The sequence below is a fragment of the Gracilinanus agilis genome, chromosome 3, assembly GCF_016433145.1.
Source record: "Gracilinanus agilis isolate LMUSP501 chromosome 3, AgileGrace, whole genome shotgun sequence".
Taxonomy (NCBI): Eukaryota; Metazoa; Chordata; class Mammalia; order Didelphimorphia; family Didelphidae; genus Gracilinanus; species Gracilinanus agilis.
This window is the reverse complement of record NC_058132.1, coordinates 18,315,948-18,332,176: the sequence shown is the minus strand read 5'-3', so window position 1 is coordinate 18,332,176 and position 16,229 is coordinate 18,315,948. Positions and strand designations below refer to the sequence as shown.

General features: G+C 64.9%; 4 protein-coding genes across 5 annotated transcripts in view; 3 read left to right on the top strand and 1 right to left on the bottom strand.

Moving 5' to 3' along the window:
- The first annotated feature begins 612 nt into the window (after positions 1–612).
- Positions 613–5,060, top strand: MBOAT7 (membrane bound O-acyltransferase domain containing 7). 2 transcript variants are annotated; one of them, XM_044671070.1, is made up of 8 exons: positions 613–702; positions 971–1,050; positions 1,180–1,309; positions 1,515–1,641; positions 2,120–2,264; positions 3,199–3,562; positions 4,086–4,262; positions 4,344–5,060. In XM_044671070.1, the coding sequence occupies exons 2-8, from the start codon at positions 975–977 to the stop codon at positions 4,759–4,761; spliced, it is 1,437 nt and encodes a 478-aa protein (XP_044527005.1). In that variant the 5' UTR covers positions 613–702; positions 971–974; the 3' UTR covers positions 4,762–5,060. The 2 variants fall into 2 exon arrangements, with proteins under 2 accessions (XP_044527005.1, XP_044527006.1); XM_044671071.1 differs by having other exon boundaries at positions 634–652.
- A 204-nt stretch (positions 5,061–5,264) lies between these two features.
- On the top strand, positions 5,265–10,612 carry TMC4 (transmembrane channel like 4). The gene is made up of 15 exons (XM_044671069.1): positions 5,265–5,319; positions 5,760–5,985; positions 6,109–6,254; positions 6,332–6,564; positions 7,032–7,168; positions 7,292–7,439; positions 7,642–7,809; positions 7,939–8,102; positions 8,200–8,326; positions 8,635–8,732; positions 9,053–9,236; positions 9,406–9,536; positions 9,878–10,033; positions 10,125–10,203; positions 10,291–10,612. The coding sequence occupies exons 1-15, from the start codon at positions 5,265–5,267 to the stop codon at positions 10,360–10,362; spliced, it is 2,124 nt and encodes a 707-aa protein (XP_044527004.1). The 3' UTR covers positions 10,363–10,612.
- Positions 10,613–10,900: 288 nt separating this feature from the next.
- On the top strand, positions 10,901–12,589 carry LENG1 (leukocyte receptor cluster member 1). Its single transcript, XM_044671068.1, has 4 exons — positions 10,901–11,066; positions 11,731–11,904; positions 12,042–12,289; positions 12,395–12,589. Exons 1-4 carry the CDS (start codon positions 10,935–10,937, stop codon positions 12,585–12,587), a joined length of 747 nt encoding a protein of 248 aa, XP_044527003.1. The 5' UTR covers positions 10,901–10,934; the 3' UTR covers positions 12,588–12,589.
- A 40-nt stretch (positions 12,590–12,629) lies between these two features.
- Positions 12,630–16,229, bottom strand: part of CNOT3 (CCR4-NOT transcription complex subunit 3) — a 43,653-nt gene continuing 40,053 nt past the window's right edge. Inside the window, exons 3-10 of the mRNA XM_044668528.1 lie at positions 15,826–16,126; positions 15,624–15,750; positions 15,181–15,379; positions 14,832–14,931; positions 14,551–14,749; positions 14,256–14,388; positions 13,992–14,117; positions 12,630–12,924 (exon numbers count right to left, since the gene is read on the bottom strand). Coding sequence (XP_044524463.1) covers positions 12,826–12,924; positions 13,992–14,117; positions 14,256–14,388; positions 14,551–14,749; positions 14,832–14,931; positions 15,181–15,379; positions 15,624–15,750; positions 15,826–16,126 — 1,284 coding nt within the window. The 3' untranslated portion in view covers positions 12,630–12,825. The remainder of the gene's footprint in view (positions 12,925–13,991; positions 14,118–14,255; positions 14,389–14,550; positions 14,750–14,831; positions 14,932–15,180; positions 15,380–15,623; positions 15,751–15,825; positions 16,127–16,229) is intronic.

The window sequence follows — 16,229 nt, the reverse complement described above, 5'->3', positions numbered from 1 at the left end:
CTTCACCTCTACCACTAGCATGGGCCCTGGCTCTGCCGCCGCTGCGGCTTCAGTCTGGAGCTCCTCGGGGTCTGCGGGTGCCCACGTGTCCAGCCGCTCCTCCCGGCGCTAGTGGACCTGCTCAGGGCCCGCCCCTTCAGAACTCTCCTAGCAAAGCCTCGTCCCGCCCCCGCAGATGGGGATGAGCTATTGGAGCCTAGCCACGCCCCCTTCCCAACACTCTACCCTCAGCATCGCCCCAACCCAGCCCTCAGATTCGCCCCCTCCCTCCGAACACCCCGCCTTCTTTCTCCGTCCCTTTCCTAATCCCAGGTCCTCGGACTCCGCCCCTTTCTGTAGCAGATTTCCCCCAGCCCCGCCCCGTTGGGAGTTCCCAGACCTAAGCCCCGCCCCCTCCTTCAGTTAGCAGTCACGCCCCTTCCCACACCACGCCCCTTCCTCAATATATCTCCCTTGGACTCCGCCCCTCTCGGTAGTTCAGTCCTCAGTCCCGCCCCCTTCCCGACTGCCCCGTCCCCGGGCTCCGCCCCGCCCTGCCAGGTCGCACCGGCAGGCTGGCTGAGTCCAGGCTCTCGGTCGGGGCGCCTGAAGCTCCGCCCCGGATCCGGAAGGGGCGGGCGGCCGCAGGAGGGGGCGGACCGGAGCCGCCGGGGTAAGTACCTCCTAGCGGACCTGGGTCCGAGCCAGCCCACGGAGCTACAGGTAGGGCTCGCCCCCTGCGGTCTTTCGAGACCTGGGGCTCCAGGAGGGACTGGAGGAGAGGTGCTCGCTTGCCCTGGACCTCCTGGGGCTGGAGGAGAGATGCCCGAGGGACTGGGGGAGGGGGTGTTCCTGCTTGGGGGGAGGGATGTCTGGGGCCGAGGGGTTGGGGAAGGGGAGATGCCCGAGGAGCAGAGGAGATTCCTGGGGCCCCCGAGGGGCCAGAGTCGGGAGGGGCAGTGCTGCTCACTGGGCACCGCCCCCGCCCCAGAAACATGTCTCCGGAGGAGTGGAAGTACCTCGCGATCCTCCTTATCTCCATCCCCATCGGCTTCCTCTTTAAGAAGGCGGGTGAGTGCGCTTCCCCTTTCTCCCCTTTCCGTGGGCCGGCAGACTGAGGGGGGAGAGAGTGAGAGGCCTGCAGGGGAGGGAGGGGGAAGGGCTCCTTTCCTGACCCCGCCTCTGCCCTCCCCGCCCCAGGCGCAGGGCTGAAGCAATGGGGATCCGCCGGGGTGGGTCTGGCCCTGACGCTGCTCACCTGTGGACCCCACATTCTCCACTCGCTCGTCACCATCCTTGGCACCTGGATCATCATGGAGATCCGGCCCAGGTAATGGCCAGCCCCGTCCCCCTTCGGCGGAGGAGACCCCAGATGAGCCGCTCCCCTGTCTCTGAAGTGAGCCCCTTCTCCTGGCTGGGGATGCTGGGCAGCCCTTCCCTTTGGCCTCCCTCCTTTGTCCTTCTGTTCCCAGCTGAGAGGAACCTGGGGCCACAACTGAGGGCCGAGTCTCTTTCTCTTTCTCCCTTCTCGGCAGGGCCTGCCATGCCCTGGCACTGGCCTGGACCTTCCTCTACCTCCTCTTCTTCCGAATGGTCACTGTATTTGGACTCCCAGCCCCCACACCTTTCACCAATGCCGTGCAACTGCTGCTCACGCTCAAGGTGAGGCCCCTGAACTACATATAGCTCCCAGCTGCCCCAGGGAGAGTACCTATTAGCACCCTCAGGACCATCCGCTTCCCCAGAAGGTCCCTGCTGGGTCTAGCTACCCCCAGGCTCTAAGAACCTTCCGGGAGACAGCCAGGACCAACTGGCCTCCCCTTCCCTGAGGAACCTGCTGGCCAGTGAAGTTGGGGGACGGGAGGGGTTGCTGCTGGGAGCTGGCCTTTTCTCATCCACTTGACTCCCGGATTCAGACTAGAGCTGGAAGGGACCTTGGGGGCCCCGTGCATCTTATAGATTCTCTTACAGAGCTTGGGGGCTCACTTAACAGGGAGGACACTGAGGCACTGGGGGGTTAAGCCACACGGGCAGTATGGCACTGGAGCCAGGTCCTCTGACCCTTCTTGAGCCAAGTTGCCGTGGACGTGAGCTCCTTGGGGGAGATGGGGCCCAGCCCTGATCCTGTGTCCATTCCCAGCTGGTGAGCCTTGCCAGTGAGGTGCAGGAGCTGCGGGCGCAGAAGGAAGACCCCTCAAAGCCTCCACCAGTGGGGCAGCTCCTTGCCGTTCCCTCACTGGCCCAGACCTTGAGCTACAGCTACTGCTACGTGGGCCTCCTGACTGGTGAGCAGCCCCTGCCTGGTGGCCAGCCATCTGCTCACCCTTGTCACCTCGCTGCCCGCAACCCTTGTCCTTGGCTTTCATCGCCTCCTCGCGCAGGGCCTCAGCAGCTGCCTATCCCACCCCCTTCCCCAAAGGAACGGCCATGCAGTTAGGAGAAGCTCAGCACCTCTGAGGGCAGCGGGTGCCACTCGGAACACCTCCTGGGGGCTTCCCTCCCCCTCCTCCAGTATTCCTTCACGGCCGGCTCCTCTCAGCCCAGGGGAGAGCTTCCTGGGCCTCCTGAGCCTTCTCTTCTGGCAGCAGAGGCCCAGCTTCCTCAGATGGGCCTCGAGGTTTGCCCTCTCCAGCTTTCCGTGTCCTCCTTAGATGGCAGTGCCCAGTACTGAGTACGTTGCTATGACCCCCCCCACACACAACAGCACCCAAGGTGGGATTAGCTTTGAGCTGCCACGTCCCACTGCCGACTTGTTGAACTTGTGGTCCACTATGAACACCTGTCTCATCGTGCCTCCCCATCATCTTCTAATGACTAGCTGTTGGATGTGGCCTCAGGAAGAGCCGAGTTCAAATCTCACCTGTGACTCTTAATCGGCTCAGTGGCCCTAGGCAAGTCATGCACCATCCCTGGGCCTGACTTCTCCTTTGGTAAAATGAGGCACTCGGTCCCTTTCCGGATCTACCTCCCAGCTGTCAAATGAAGGAGGTAGCCTGGCTAGGGCCCTGTGAGGGACAGGCAGTGTAGCCCAATGGGCAGGGCACTGGGCATCCTGGCTCTGTGACTACGGCAAGGTTGCTCCATCTCAGCCTCAGTTTCCCCTCTGTGGAATGGGCCTCGCTCAGGCCCCCATCTCCGTCACTGCCCTCCGTGTGCGTGTCGTGTCTCCTCTCTGCCGTGTCCTCACCTGCCCTGACGTGCCTCCCCTCTCCCCGGCAGGCCCCTTCTACCGCTACCGGACGTACCACGACTGGCTGCACCAGGGTTTGGCGGCCGCGGCCGTGCCCAGCTGGGAGCCCCTGTTGCTGCGGGCCCGGCCGGCCCCGCTCTTCGGGCTGCTCTTCCTGCTGTCCTCCTGGCTCTTCCCGCTGGAGGCTGTGCGGGAAGATGCCTTCTACGGCCGCAGCCTGGCCTTCCGCCTCTTCTACATGCTGCCCGTCTTCTTTGCCTTCCGAATGCGCTTCTACGTAGCCTGGATCGCAGCCGAGTGTGGCTGTATAGCCGCTGGCTTCGGGGCCTACCCCGTCGGGGCCAAGTCCAGGGCGGGAGGTGGCCCCACTCAGCCCTACCCTGCCCCGGACAGGTCAGCGTTCCACGAGAGGCTGTGGGGGCCGAGGGATGCGCCTTCTCCCTGCCGTCACGGGGCGGCTCCAGCCTCTTCCCCATTGACCGTGGGTGCCACGACCAGTGGGAGAGCCCGGGGAGCGTGGTGGCCGTGGGCAGCCCTGCCCTTGGCGGTGGCCAGCCTAGAGGCGGGAACATTCCTCCCAGCAGCTGAGGGAGCCCCCCGATCCGGCCAAGCTGGACCCTGTCGTGCAGGGGCGGCCTTGTGGGAGCCTTGAGAGGAGGCCCAGCAGGCAGAGGGTTGGCTTCCCCAGGGCCTGGCAACAAGGAACCGCTCTTCCCCTCCCCACAGGCTGGGCTCCTGCCGCCTCGAGCACCATGTCACCCCTGGTAGCTGGGGGGCCTGGGGGGGGGGGCGTCGCCGTCTCTCTGTCCCCTGCTCCCCCCTGATAATCACAGTGGTGAAGGAGGCCCAGGCAGGCCCTTGGAAGTCGTGGAAGGGGAGCTAGAAGCCCCTCCTGACCCCAGGGCTCTTCTTCTAGCCCGGAAGCTGGGGCCACCACCAAGTATGACTACGAGACCATCCGCAACATCGACTGTTACGGGACCGACTTCTGTGTCCGGGTCCGAGACGGGATGCGGTACTGGAACATGACGGTGCAGTGGTGGCTGGCCCAGTACATCTACAAGACGGCCCCGGCCCGCTCCTACGTGCTGAGGTGAGCAGGCTGCTGCGGGCCGGTGGGGAGAGGCAGGGCCCGCGGGCTGGCCAGGCCTTGACCCCTCCCGCCGCCTCGCAGGAGCGCCTGGACCATGCTGCTGAGCGCTTACTGGCACGGCATCCACCCCGGCTACTACCTGAGCTTCCTGACCATCCCCTTGTGCCTGGCCGCAGAGGGCTGCCTGGAGTCGGGCCTGCGGAGCCGCCTGGGCCCAGAGGCCCAGCACGCCTGGGACTGGCTTCACTGGTTCCTGAAGATGCGGGCCTACGACTACATGTGCATGGGCTTCGTCCTCCTCTCGCTGCGGGACACGCTCCGCTACTGGGCCTCCATCTACTTCTGCATCCACCTCCTGGCCCTGGCCGGCCTGGGGTTGGGGCTGGCCCTGGGCGGGGGCGGCCCTGACCGCCGGGCGAGGGGCACCCGGGGGCACCCGGAAGCCAAGACTCCCCCGAACAAGCCCCCCACGCCCCCAGACAAGTTGCGGGAGGAGTGAGGGCCTCCCGGGGCTGAGCACCCCCGAGCTTTGAGGGGGGTTGGGAAGTGGGACCCCAGAACCCTGGGGGAGGGGAGGGGGCTGCTGAGCCGGGCCCCCAGAAGGCTGGAGACCCGGAGCCTGGATCCCCCAAGGGACAGGAGAGTGGGACCGCTGGGTCCCTGAGGGAGCAGGCAGCTCCGAGGCCCCGGGGAGCCTTATTCCTGGGGCGACGTGGCTGGGAGCCCTGATGCCAGCTTCCCCCGGGGCCGGCTCCTTGGGGGGATTTTAATTTTCTCAATAAAGAGCCTTGGACAAAAGCTGCTCTGGTGCCTGTCTGGGAGCGGGGAGGGAGGGGCAGGGCTTCTGCCCGGAAGGCTCTGGACTACAGCCCCCAGCAGGCCTTGCGCCAGATGCCCGCAGGGCCTTCGCCCAGCTGTGGGAGGGGCCGGCCCCGCCCTGGCCTTACCTGGGCCCTCACTCAGGTTCCCAGCCCAGCTGGAGCCCCGGGGACAGACGCTGGAATGGAGGCCGGGGGAGGAAGTGGGGACCACTGGGTCCCTCGCGGGCCTGGTCCAGGTCCGGGGGAGGGGGCAGGGGATCTGGGGGGGTGGGAGGGGTTCCAGGAAAGCTGTCACTTCAGACTGTTCCTGGGACCCTTCTGAAAGGAAGAAGGAAGTGACCCGGGGCCCCAGGGCGAAGTCCTGGGGTGGGGGTGGGGTGGCTCAGGAAGGGGATGTGGGGTTCGGGGAGATCGGGGACTGCCTGGGAGAGGGGAGCCTTGGCTCGGAATCCTGAGGGGGCTGGCTCTCCCACGGAGGAATTTAAGCATCAGAGTGAATGGGGAAGGGGGGTGCTTGGCCCGGGAAAGAAAGGGACTGCCAAAGGGATATGCGGGCCCCTAAGGGGGCCCATGGGCCAAGCCCCCGTGCCTCAGAGCATGGAAACCAAGCTGGGAGAGTGGCTGTGATCGCCCTTTCTCTCCCCTCCTGGGTCCCCTTTTTCCTCCCCACCTTCAGGCCCATCCCTGTCAGCCCTCCTTAGCCAGCTCCCTAGCTCGGCCACAGTGAGATACCGGGGGCCCGGGATACCTCCCTGGGGAGCCCCAGAGCCACATCTGGAGCAGAGCAGGCAGGACGACCAGCCACGGGGAAAAGCTGCCCCAGCAACATCCCCAGAAGAGCCTCCAGAATCCCAGGCCCTCCGGGAGCTGCCCTGGCCCATGGAGGCCAAACGGCATCTGTGGTGAGAGCCCACCTTTCTTCCTTCTCTCCGAGTCTCTTCTTCTCCCTGTGCCTCTCTCCCTGGCCCCCTACCTGGCAGCTGCTCCTCCCTCCTCTCTTCAAGGCCCGTGTCTGCTCTCCCCAGGAAGCGTCAAGAGGGCAGGCCGACCAAGCGGGTGACGGGCATAAGAGGATCCAAGGGGGCCCTGCTCCTGGGCCGAGCTTGGGCTCCTTTGGCTGCAATCCCAAAGATGCTAGAACCCTGGAGGTCCACCCTGATGAAGATTGGGGGTGAGTGGGGCCCGTGGACATCCGGGGCCCGGCAGGGCCCTGACCACGGGCTCACTGATGTCCCCTTCCTCCTCCAGGCCAGTACGGGGCAGGCACCGAGTCCTACTTCAGACTACTTCGGTTCCTGCTGGGCTTGAACATTCTGGGGGCCTTGTTCCAAGGAGCTCTGACCCTGCTGCCTCTCTTCCTGTTGGGTCCCCTCCCCCAGCCCCCCTCTCCTGGGGTCTCTCAGCCTTGTGGCTCCTATGACCCTCTGCCTGGGGGCCTCGTGGACTACCCCACCCTCCTAACCAACCTACTCTCTGGAGAGGTAAAGACTCCCCCCTCCCCTTGGCTGTCTGCCTCCTGAAACCCTGCCTTAGACCCCAGGACTTCAGAGCAAGGACACCACACAGCCAATCCCCTCTTGCTGTTTGCTGTTCAGTTTCATTCATATCTCCTCTTCTGGTTTTCTTGGCAATATACTAGTTTGCCACTTCCTTTTCCAGCTAATTTTTTTTATAATTGAGGAAACTGAGGCAAACAGGGCTAAGTGATTTGCCCAGAGTCACAAAGCTCATGTCTGAGGCCTGATGGAAACTCAGGGCATCCTAATTTCAGGCCGAGCACTATTCACTTTGCCACTTAGCTGCCCTTAATCTCATTTTACAGAGGGGTAAACTGAGGCTTCAGAGGGCAATTAGTGATTAGTTAGGCATGGGGTGGGCTCTGGTCTCCAAGCTGGGTCCCCTGATTCCCCTTCTAGATGGCCCCATCTGGCACTTTTGTCCCTGCCAGGGTCACCTGGAGTGGTCCCCCCTCTTCTATGGCTTCTACCCAGCACAGCTGAGAGGTGGCACCTTCCAGCTGCCCATCGCCTACCTGTTGTCCACTTTTGTGTCGGGCCTCCTGTGCCTTCTTCTGATCCTCCGCAGGTGGGATGGGGTGGGGGACCTCTATTTCCCAAGGCCCCTGGCCCGAAGCCCCCTCCCTGCATCCCTCCCATAAATCTGCAGCAGCTCCAGCCCCTCTCTCAGCCCCATTGACTCCACCCCCAGGTCCGTATCCGGCCTCAAGCAGACCCTGCTCAGCGAATCGGGGGCTCTCACCAGCTACAGCCACCGGATCTTCTCCGCTTGGGACTTCAGGCTCCAGGGCGCCGGCCCTGCGGAGCTCCGCAGAGGGGCGCTCCGCTATGAGCTGCAGGTAACTGGGGGGACGGCAGGGAGAGCAGGACCATGGACAGGGCCCACCAGCCTAAGCTGCGGCTGAGGCTCCGGGAGAGGGCGAGGGCGGGAGGAGCTTCGAACTGAGAACGCGCAGGGAGACGAACTAACCGGGACTGGACAGGGCAGACTCGGAGGCGTCCCGGCGCCTGACGGCCGTCGGTTCTCCCCGTCTGGGCCAGGTGGAGCTGGAGGAGGCCGCAGCGAAGAAGAGCGCTGAGGCCCGGAGCCGGGGACAATGGGCTGCGCTGTGGGGGGCTCGGGCCCTGCTTAACCTGCTCATGCTAGCCTTGCTCGGGGCCGCCTTCTACGGGATCTACTGGGCCACGGACCCCGACGGGAGGCTGCAGGTGTGACCAGATGCTGAAGCAGGGAAGGGACTGGAGCTGGGGCCGGGATTCGGGAGCCAGGGAATGCTCTAGGGAGCAGGGAGGGAGAGTCTCAGCTGCTCTGTTCCCAGCTCCGTTCTCCCCCTTTAGAACGACCCTGTGGTCCAGGAAGTCCCCATCCTGAAGCTTCTGGTCGCCTATCTGCCGTCCATCTTCATGTCCGGTGCTAACCTGATCCTGCCGCCAGTCTTGGGCCTTCTCACCAGCCTCGAGGGCTACACTCGGAGCCGCCAGATCCAGCTCATCCTCCTCAGGTGGCCCAGCCAGAGGGACCGCCCCGGGTCAACCCTAGCTCCTGACAGCCCCTTTGGGCGCTGCCAGCCCTTCTCACACACCCCTCTTTCCTGCCAGGACCGTGTTTCTCCGACTGGCCTCGCTAGTGGTCCTGCTCGGGGCCCTCTGGAAGCAGATCACCTGTGGGGGCAACCCCGAGGCTGAGGCCTGCGCCACCTGCGGCTACGCCCACAGGGAACTACCGGTGATGCCAGGATCCCAGAGAAAGGGCCAAGGCTGGGACCCCTGAAGTCCTGAGGGGCGGGGCCTGGGCCCGCAGGGGTGGAGCCTGAGGGGCGGGGGCCTGGGTCCGCGGGGGTGGAGCCTGAGGGGCGGGGCCTGGGCCCGCAGGGGTGGGGTCCGAGGGGCGGGCCCTGGGTTCGCAGTGGATGGAGACCAGGGGAGGGGCCACCAAGCAGGGACCCGGAGTGCTGGGTTCCCAAGGGAGCGGGGACCAGGGGACCGAGAGTGAGGCCTTGTGTTTTTCCTGACAACTCCCACTCCCATCCCCAGTGTTGGGAGACTCGGCTAGGGCAGGAGATGTACAAGCTCCTGCTGTTTGACCTACTGACCTGCCTGGCCGTGCCTCTGCTGGTTCAGTTCCCACGCAAGTACGCTTCAGGGTCTCCCGCCACCGCACCCCGCCCTTTTCTCCTCTTTCCCTCCCCAGGCCTGCTCCCATGCCGAATTACAGAATCCACTGCTTCTATCAGGCCTATAGCCCCGCCACGCCATTGAGGCCTGCCTCCTCCCCCCTGGGATTGGGCCGCAGCGGGGAAGGAAAGCGTGGGGGGGCCGAGCTGTTTGAGCATTGCCAGGTGCCCGTTGGGTATTCAGACCAGGGCACGTGCAAGCTTGAGACCTGAAAGGAAAACCTGGGACGGGATCAGAGCAGGCCTTGAGCTGGATTCTTCTCGTGCTTCTTTTCCAGACTCCTGGGCAGCATGTGCAGGGGTCCTCTGGGCCGTCTGTTGGGAACCCTGGAGTTCCAAGTCCCAGACGAAGTATTGGGGCTAGTGTACGGGCAGACGCTTGTCTGGGTTGGTGGCTTCTACTGCCCCCTCCTGGCGCTACTCAACACAGCCAAATTCCTACTCCTCTTCTACCTAAAGAGGGTGAGGGGAGCGTCCTGGACGCCTGAGACCCAGTGGAATGGAGGAGAGGGGACCTGGCATCCGGAGCGGGGAAGGTGTTGGGGAGGAGGCAAAAGGGTGCCTGGCATCCAGAGGGATGGGACTGCAATGGGGGTGCCTCTGATCCACTGACTCCTCTCCCCCTCTACAGTTTACTCTCTTCACCTTCTTCTCACCTGCTTCTCGCACCTTCCGGGCCTCCTCAGCGAACTTCTTCTTCCCACTGGTGCTGCTCCTGGGCTTGGCCCTGTCCGCTGTCCCCGTGCTCTATGGCATTTTCGTGTATGTGCGGAAGGTGTCCTCCCGCCCCCAGACCCTTTATCCTTCATTCCTGTTACTTGTCTTTCGTGGTTAGGGCGATGCTTTGTAAACAGGGGGGTTTAGGCTGGGAACTCGGGTGCCTGAATGCCTAAGCCCTGATCCCTAAGCCGGTTCTTTGGTGCACGACAAGCCCTGCTGGTGGGAGTCAAACTTCCATCAGGCCCCGAAGCTCCGAGAGGGCAGTAACAGAACTAGGACATTTCCACCCAAGCCCTGCACCTCCAAATCCAAGGCCCTCAGCTCTCTAACTCCCCACTACAATTGGGAACCCGTCCTGTCCTCACTGTAATCTCTATTTCTAGGATCCCACCGTCCAAGCTGTGTGGTCCCTTCCGGGGCCAAGTAAACATTTGGGCTTCGATACCTAATGCCATCCAGGGCCTGTCTCAGGGTGTCCAAGATTTCCTTTTCTCCCTGGGGACCCTCAGCTTCGCTGTCCCTCTGATGCTGGCATCCAGGTGAGGCAAGGGTGCCCGGGAAGAGGGGGGGAAGGGGCAAGGGGACACTCGGCCCCCCTTTATGCCCTGTCCTTCCTGCCCTCTCCGCCAGCATCCTGATGGTTTACACCTTGACTCTGGCCAGTTCCTACGGCCGCCTGGTCTCCACGCTGAAGGGACAGATCAAGATGGTAAGAGGACCCTCGGGACTGACTGGGTGGACGGAGTGGGACAGAGTTGGCCTAGGATTGATTCGCTTCTCTCTCTCTGGGCCTTAGGAGAGCGAGAGTAAAGTGCTGTTGGCCCAGAGGATTGTGGAACTCAGCGGAAAGAACCAGGAGCTCCTCTGACCCACAGCTGAGGAGCCACTGCAGCGTGTTCGGGGATACTGGCCAACTCTCACTCGTCAGGAATATGAAACATGAAGACTACAAGTCCCATGAGGCCTTGGGACAGAGTGCCGCGGAGGCCTCTGGGAGACAGGAGCACAGATGGGTGGGGTGTAAGAGCCGTCCAATCTGTAAGCCACAGGTTCCCGTTAGGGACCCAGGCATCCGAGTCCCCAGTCTTAACTCTTTCAATAAATGTAGTCTCGGCCTCTGGGCGCCTCAATTTCTCTCGGGTCAGCTCCCAGGACGCCCGAAAAAGAAACGACCGGGGGGGGGGAGGGATGAGGGGCCGGGAAAGGAGATTAACCAATTAATTTCCGGTGTTCGAGTTGGGGCGGGACCAACGCGATGAGCCAAGGCTGCGCACCAGCTTCCTGAGACGGCTATTACTTTCAACCAATCAACGTCCGGGGCCGGGAGGCGGGGCGAATTACAGAGCCGACTTTACCGGCCAATAGAAAGAGGGGAGCGCAGTTAGGAGGCCGAACCGGGGGCGGGATCAACGAAGCTGTGAAGGAAGAAGCGGAGGGACCATGAATATTCTCCCGAAGAAGAGTTGGCACGTCCGAAATAAGGACAATGTCGCTCGCGTACGGCGAGACGAAGCTCAGGCTCGGGAGGAGCAGCGGGAACGGGAGAGACGGGCATTATTGGCCCAACAAGAGGTGCGTGGCCCGGCGACGAGCGGGCGCAGGCGCGAGCGGGGTGGCTGAGCCCCCGCGCGCATGCGTGGGGGCGGGGCCCTCCTTGATGTAGGGTTCCATTCCCCTCCTCCACTAGGGGTCGAGGCGGGGCATCCCCGCTGTGCACCTATCGTAGCGTACAAAATATGGTGGTTCAGAGGGTATCCCACGTGTGCTTGAAGACTTGGGGTCCCTCGAAGTAGCCCCCCACGGATCGTCCCCAGCACCTCAGCATCCCCACCAGTGGGCATCCCTCCCTGCACCAGCTCTGGGGCCCGGCTGAGTATGAAGTGGCCCTGGCTGGTTGGGGCACGCGGGACCCCAAGCCGCCGGCCCTGGTGGGGCCCGTCACCGACAGGGAGCCGAGATGGCCCCCGCGGCCTGGCTGCCGGCTCCTTTCTTGTGTCCACTTCTTCCCAGTTCCTTCTCCCCAGCCTCTTTCCCCCAGAGACTGGTCTAGACCCGCCCCCTGGGGCCCTTCAGCCAGGCGGCTCCCTGGTGGCCTGAGGCTGGGAGGCAGGCCGGGGGTCCGCTGCCCGCACCCAGGTTCAGCCGCTTCTTCCCGTGTGGTGCCCGCTGCAAACGCAGCACGCGGGCCTGGCAGGCCCCGCGGCTCTCCCAGACACCGACTTTTCTCCTCTCTCAGGCCCGGACAGACCTTCTTCGGAAAAGAGCCCGAAGCCACGCACCCACCGGACCAGGGCCATGTGTGACCCGGGAAGGCCCCGGCCCAGTGGACCTGTTCCGGGAGCTGGTGGAGGAAGGGAAGGGGGCCAGCAGAGGGAACAAGGAGTATGAGGAAGAAAAAAGGCAGGAACAGGTAAGGGGGCCCGGCACAAGCACACCCTGAAAGGCTGCCAGCTGGCAGGGAGCTCTCCCTGGGGAGGGGGCCTCACTGGGGGGACCAGAGTCTTCGTGGGCCCTCAGCCCTGACCTCTCCCCTCCCTGGCCCCAAAGGAACAACGGGAGAAGGCGCTGGGGGTCCTGACGTACCTGGGTCAGAGCGCTGCTGAGGCCCAGACCCAGCCCCCCTGGTACCAGCTCCCTCCAGCGCCCAGGGGCACACCGTGCAGCCCTGCCCCCGACGAGAAAGCCAAGAGCCACCTGGACCCCCTGCGAGACCTGGAGAGGCAGCTGGGCAAGAAGAGGAGGAAGCAAGAAGGGGGCGGCCGCCCCAAAGAGCCCGAGAAGCTGCGACCCAAGGGGTAAGGGGCCCGGGAGGACACGGAAGCCCGAGCACAGGGAGCTGGGGAGGGGGGTTGCCAGGCGAGGGCACTGCCAGCACTCAGTGCCCCCTTGTCCCCTTGCAGCCCCGGGAAGAGCTCCTTGGAGCAGCTGCGCACAGAGCGACTCCAGAGGGAGGCGGCAGAGCGGGCCCGGGCCCAGGCCCTGATGGCCGCCTTCCGGGGAGAGCAGCCCCAAGAGGAGGAAGAGGCAGACGACCGCAAGAGACGCTACAACTCCCAGTTTCACCCGCAGCTCGCCCGGCCACCTCGGCGCTAGGAGCCTCCTGGGCCGCGCAGACGCGGGGCAGGACTGCAGACATCATATAAAACTATTTATTCATAAATATCTTCAAAAATGAAAATAGGTTTACGAAAAACAAGTCCTTCCCCAGCTGGGGAGGGGGGGAAGAGTCCCTGGCCCTGAGAGCCGCCCTTGCCCCAAGGGATGGGGGCAGGCAGGGAGGGCAGGGCCGTCGTGTGGGCCAGGGGAGGGGGAGAGGGGTGGTGGGCAGGGGTCACTGCAGGTCCCGGTCCTCCAGGTAGCGGTACTCGAAGGTGAACCCCTCCTTCTTCCGTTGGCCCCACTTCTCATAGTCAAAGTAGATGTAGGTGCCCTGGGGAGGCAGAGAGGGGGCTCAGACCCAAAGGCGGCCAAGCCCAGGCATCCAGGCTCTCGCCCCTCCGCAGACTACTGGGAGCAAAGCCCCACACGGCCTTCAGAGCTAGGCTGGGGCTTCTTCCCTTGGCTCTTGGGCCCCTCTGGAGGCCAGCTCAGGAAACAAAGGTGCCACATTCTCTCCAAAACCTATCTGCGGCCTTTGGAATCCACGGTGAGAGGGTAGGTAAAGGACTTCCCACCCAGGGCGCCCACCCCAACAGTCCAGAAATGAACGGAATATCGGGGTGCCCCAAGGGACTACACAGGGAGAGCCGGGCGCCCGGAGGCACAACCAGGAGAATCAGCATGGATGAGGCTCCAGGACCCTCTGCAATGGGCCTCTGACCCACCATCCCCCCAAGGAACAAGTCAGGGACCCGGGGTGGGTGCTGGGCCACGGAGGCCGGGTCCAAGATCTGGTTTGCCTGGGGCTCATTTTTCCTTTCTTCCCCAAGATAGTTTTTAAAAAAATAAATTAAAACTTCCAATGTTGAGTGTGTCTGGGGGGATGCAGGCAGAGGGAACGAATGCCCCTCCGGCCAAGAGATGGGGCCTGGGAATATGCCAGCACCCCAAGGCCAAAGGCCTGGAGTCCAGAGGAGCTGGGCTCCCGTCTGGCTTCAGACCCTTCCCGCCAAGCCCCGGAGGTTCTTCTTAGAGTGCAATTAAGGCAGAAGGGAGTAAAAAGGTTTGGGGTCCGCATCCCCTTGGTTCAAAGCTGCTGCCACCTGGGAGTGACTCAGGGTCACACCCCCACGCCATGCCTGGGCTCCCTCCTTCGTCCAGTGCAGGCAGCAGCCCCAGCCCTCTCCCAGGGTCTCTCCACAAGTTGGCGCCGGTGCTAAGAGGAGGGGGGCTTCACCTGTTGGGGGGCCAATGGCCAAGTGCCTCGCCAAGCCTGCTCTCGGGCGCCACTCACACAGGACAGCCCGGAGGTGGGGCCGAGGGCACGGGCCGACCGGCCACTGGGGGGGGGGGGGAAGGCTGTGGGAGAGGCCGAGGCTTCAGGCCGGGGTTCCTCACCTGCTCAAACTCATCCGTGATGGTCTTGGGCTCCTCGTGCCGCTGAAACCACATCATGTATTTGGTGTGAAATCGCCACGACTGCTTCTTGAGGGCCTTGGCAGCCAGGTACTGAGCCTTCGTGCCCTGGCGAGGGTCAAAGGGCAGGAATCAGGGCCGGCCACCCCGACCTCTGCCAGAAGCTCGGACCCCGGGAGTGGACGAGGAGGGTCAGAGGTAGACGAAGGAGGCCGGGGGCAGCCGGGCCGCTCGTCCCCAGCGTACCTCCAGATAGTAGAAGATGAAGAAGAGCGTCTCCGTGGAGAGGCGCTGGTAGAACTCCACCGTGTCCGAGTGGGGAGGCGGCATCTGATGGTGGTACAGCGGGGTCGGGCACGGGTTCCGAGGCAGGTACTGCCTGTCAGGGATGGGGAGGCAGGCGGTGAAAGCCAGCTCGGAGTCCAGCCCTTCCCTGAAGGCGCCAGCACCCCCCTTCCTCCCCCATCGGGCTCTGCCACTCGCCGCCCCGCCAGTGCCCTTGCCCACGCCGTGGGTGCCCGGTGCCTGGCCGGGGACTGACCGGATGCGCTCCGAGTCAGAAGGGTGGGGCATGTGGTGCCAGGCGGCCTCCTCCATGGCCTGCTGGTAGAGCTGCTCCTTGGTGAGGGCCACGGGCCCCAGGGGGCAGACGCCCAGCGACAGGGGGATGTTGACTTCAGACAGCTGCAGGGGGGGCTGGGCCGAGGCCGGCGGGGCCGAGCTGCTGCCCAGGAGCATGTCTGGGGGAGAAGAAGGGACAACATGTGGAGGAGGCCGCGGCCTGGCTCCCCTGGGCCCCGCGGCCCCGGCTCCACCACTCACCGCGCTCGGCCAGGTGCAGGGCAGGCACGGGGTCCTCGATGCCGGAGCTGATGGCCGCCCGCTCCGCCATGGACTTCAAGGAACTCAGCGGCTCAGGAGCCTGGGGGCAGAGGGGGCCCGGGCGGGCACACGGTCGGCACCTCCCACCCACTGCTGGGCAGATGGCGGAGGAGGGGATTTGAGCTTGTGCCTCGGTTCCCCTCTGCAGGCCAGTGGGGGCATCACCTCTGGGATGGGGGGGGCCCACCAGGAAGACAGCTGGGGGAGCCCTGCCCTGCCCTGCCTCTCCGGGGGGTTCGGGGCTTTGGAGAAGGGGGACACCCTGGGGAGTGTCCCCGGAGGTTCTCACCTTGATTTCCGGAGCTGTGCTGAACTGGGGGGGGCCGTTGAGCAGGGCCCCAGCTGCCTTGGGCTCACTGAAGCTGGGTGTCGGGGAGCTGGGGGGGTTCACGGGCAGCGGCACCAGGAGGCTGGAGCTTCCAGCGCCGCTCCCTGAGCCCCCACCCACACCCCCTGCCCCGGCCGGGGCCGCCCCGGCCGCCTCCTTCCTGGGGGCGGAAGAGAGGGCGAGACAAGGACGTCAAGGCCCCGAGGAGACAGGGACCGGGGCCGGTGCTAGAGCAGAGCGGGGTACATGGGGGCTGTTGGGGCCCAGCTGTTGGGGAGCGGGGTGGCTGGGGTCCAGAGGCCAGAGACGGAGCCCTCCGGTGGGAAGCCGTGGGGACCGAGGGGGGGTCCCAGGCTCCCAGCTTCCTGGGCTGGGCCGGGGCAGGGGGCTGGGGATGGACTCACGTGGTGGTGGGTGGGGGGTTGTGGGGCCCCTGGGGGGGCCCCAGTGCTTGGCCTCCGCCGCCGCCGCCGCTCCCACCACCGCTCAGGCTCAGCTCAGACGCGTTGTCGGCCACCACGGAGCTGTAGCCTGGGGGGCCGGAGGGGGGAGGGTCAGCTGGGAAGGGCCCCTGCGTCCCGCCCCCGCCCCCCGGCCCCCACTCACTGGTGGCCCCGTTTTGCTTGCCGCCGCTCCCGCCGGGCTGGACGCTGGGGGGCCTGGGCTGGGCTGGGCCGGTGCTGGGGGCGGGAGGGGCCACGGCCTGGGCGTAGGGGGTGGGGGTGCCCGCGTTGTGGCCCGGGGTGGGGTTGGCCTTGGGAGGTGCAGCAGGGGCCCCGTTGCTGCCCGGCCCATTGCCCAGGGCCGGGGGTGCGGGGGCAGGACCGGCCGGGTAGCTGGACGGCACGGCAGGGGACTGCGGGTGGTGGTTGCCGTGGACGGGCTTAGAGCCGTTCTTGGCCGGAGACTGAGGACAAAAAGAGAAACGGGGTCAGGGCCGGGGGGCCGCCAGGAGCCACCAAGCCGGCTGGGGCCCAGGGTCGCCCAGGAGAAGGCCCGGCCTACCTGGC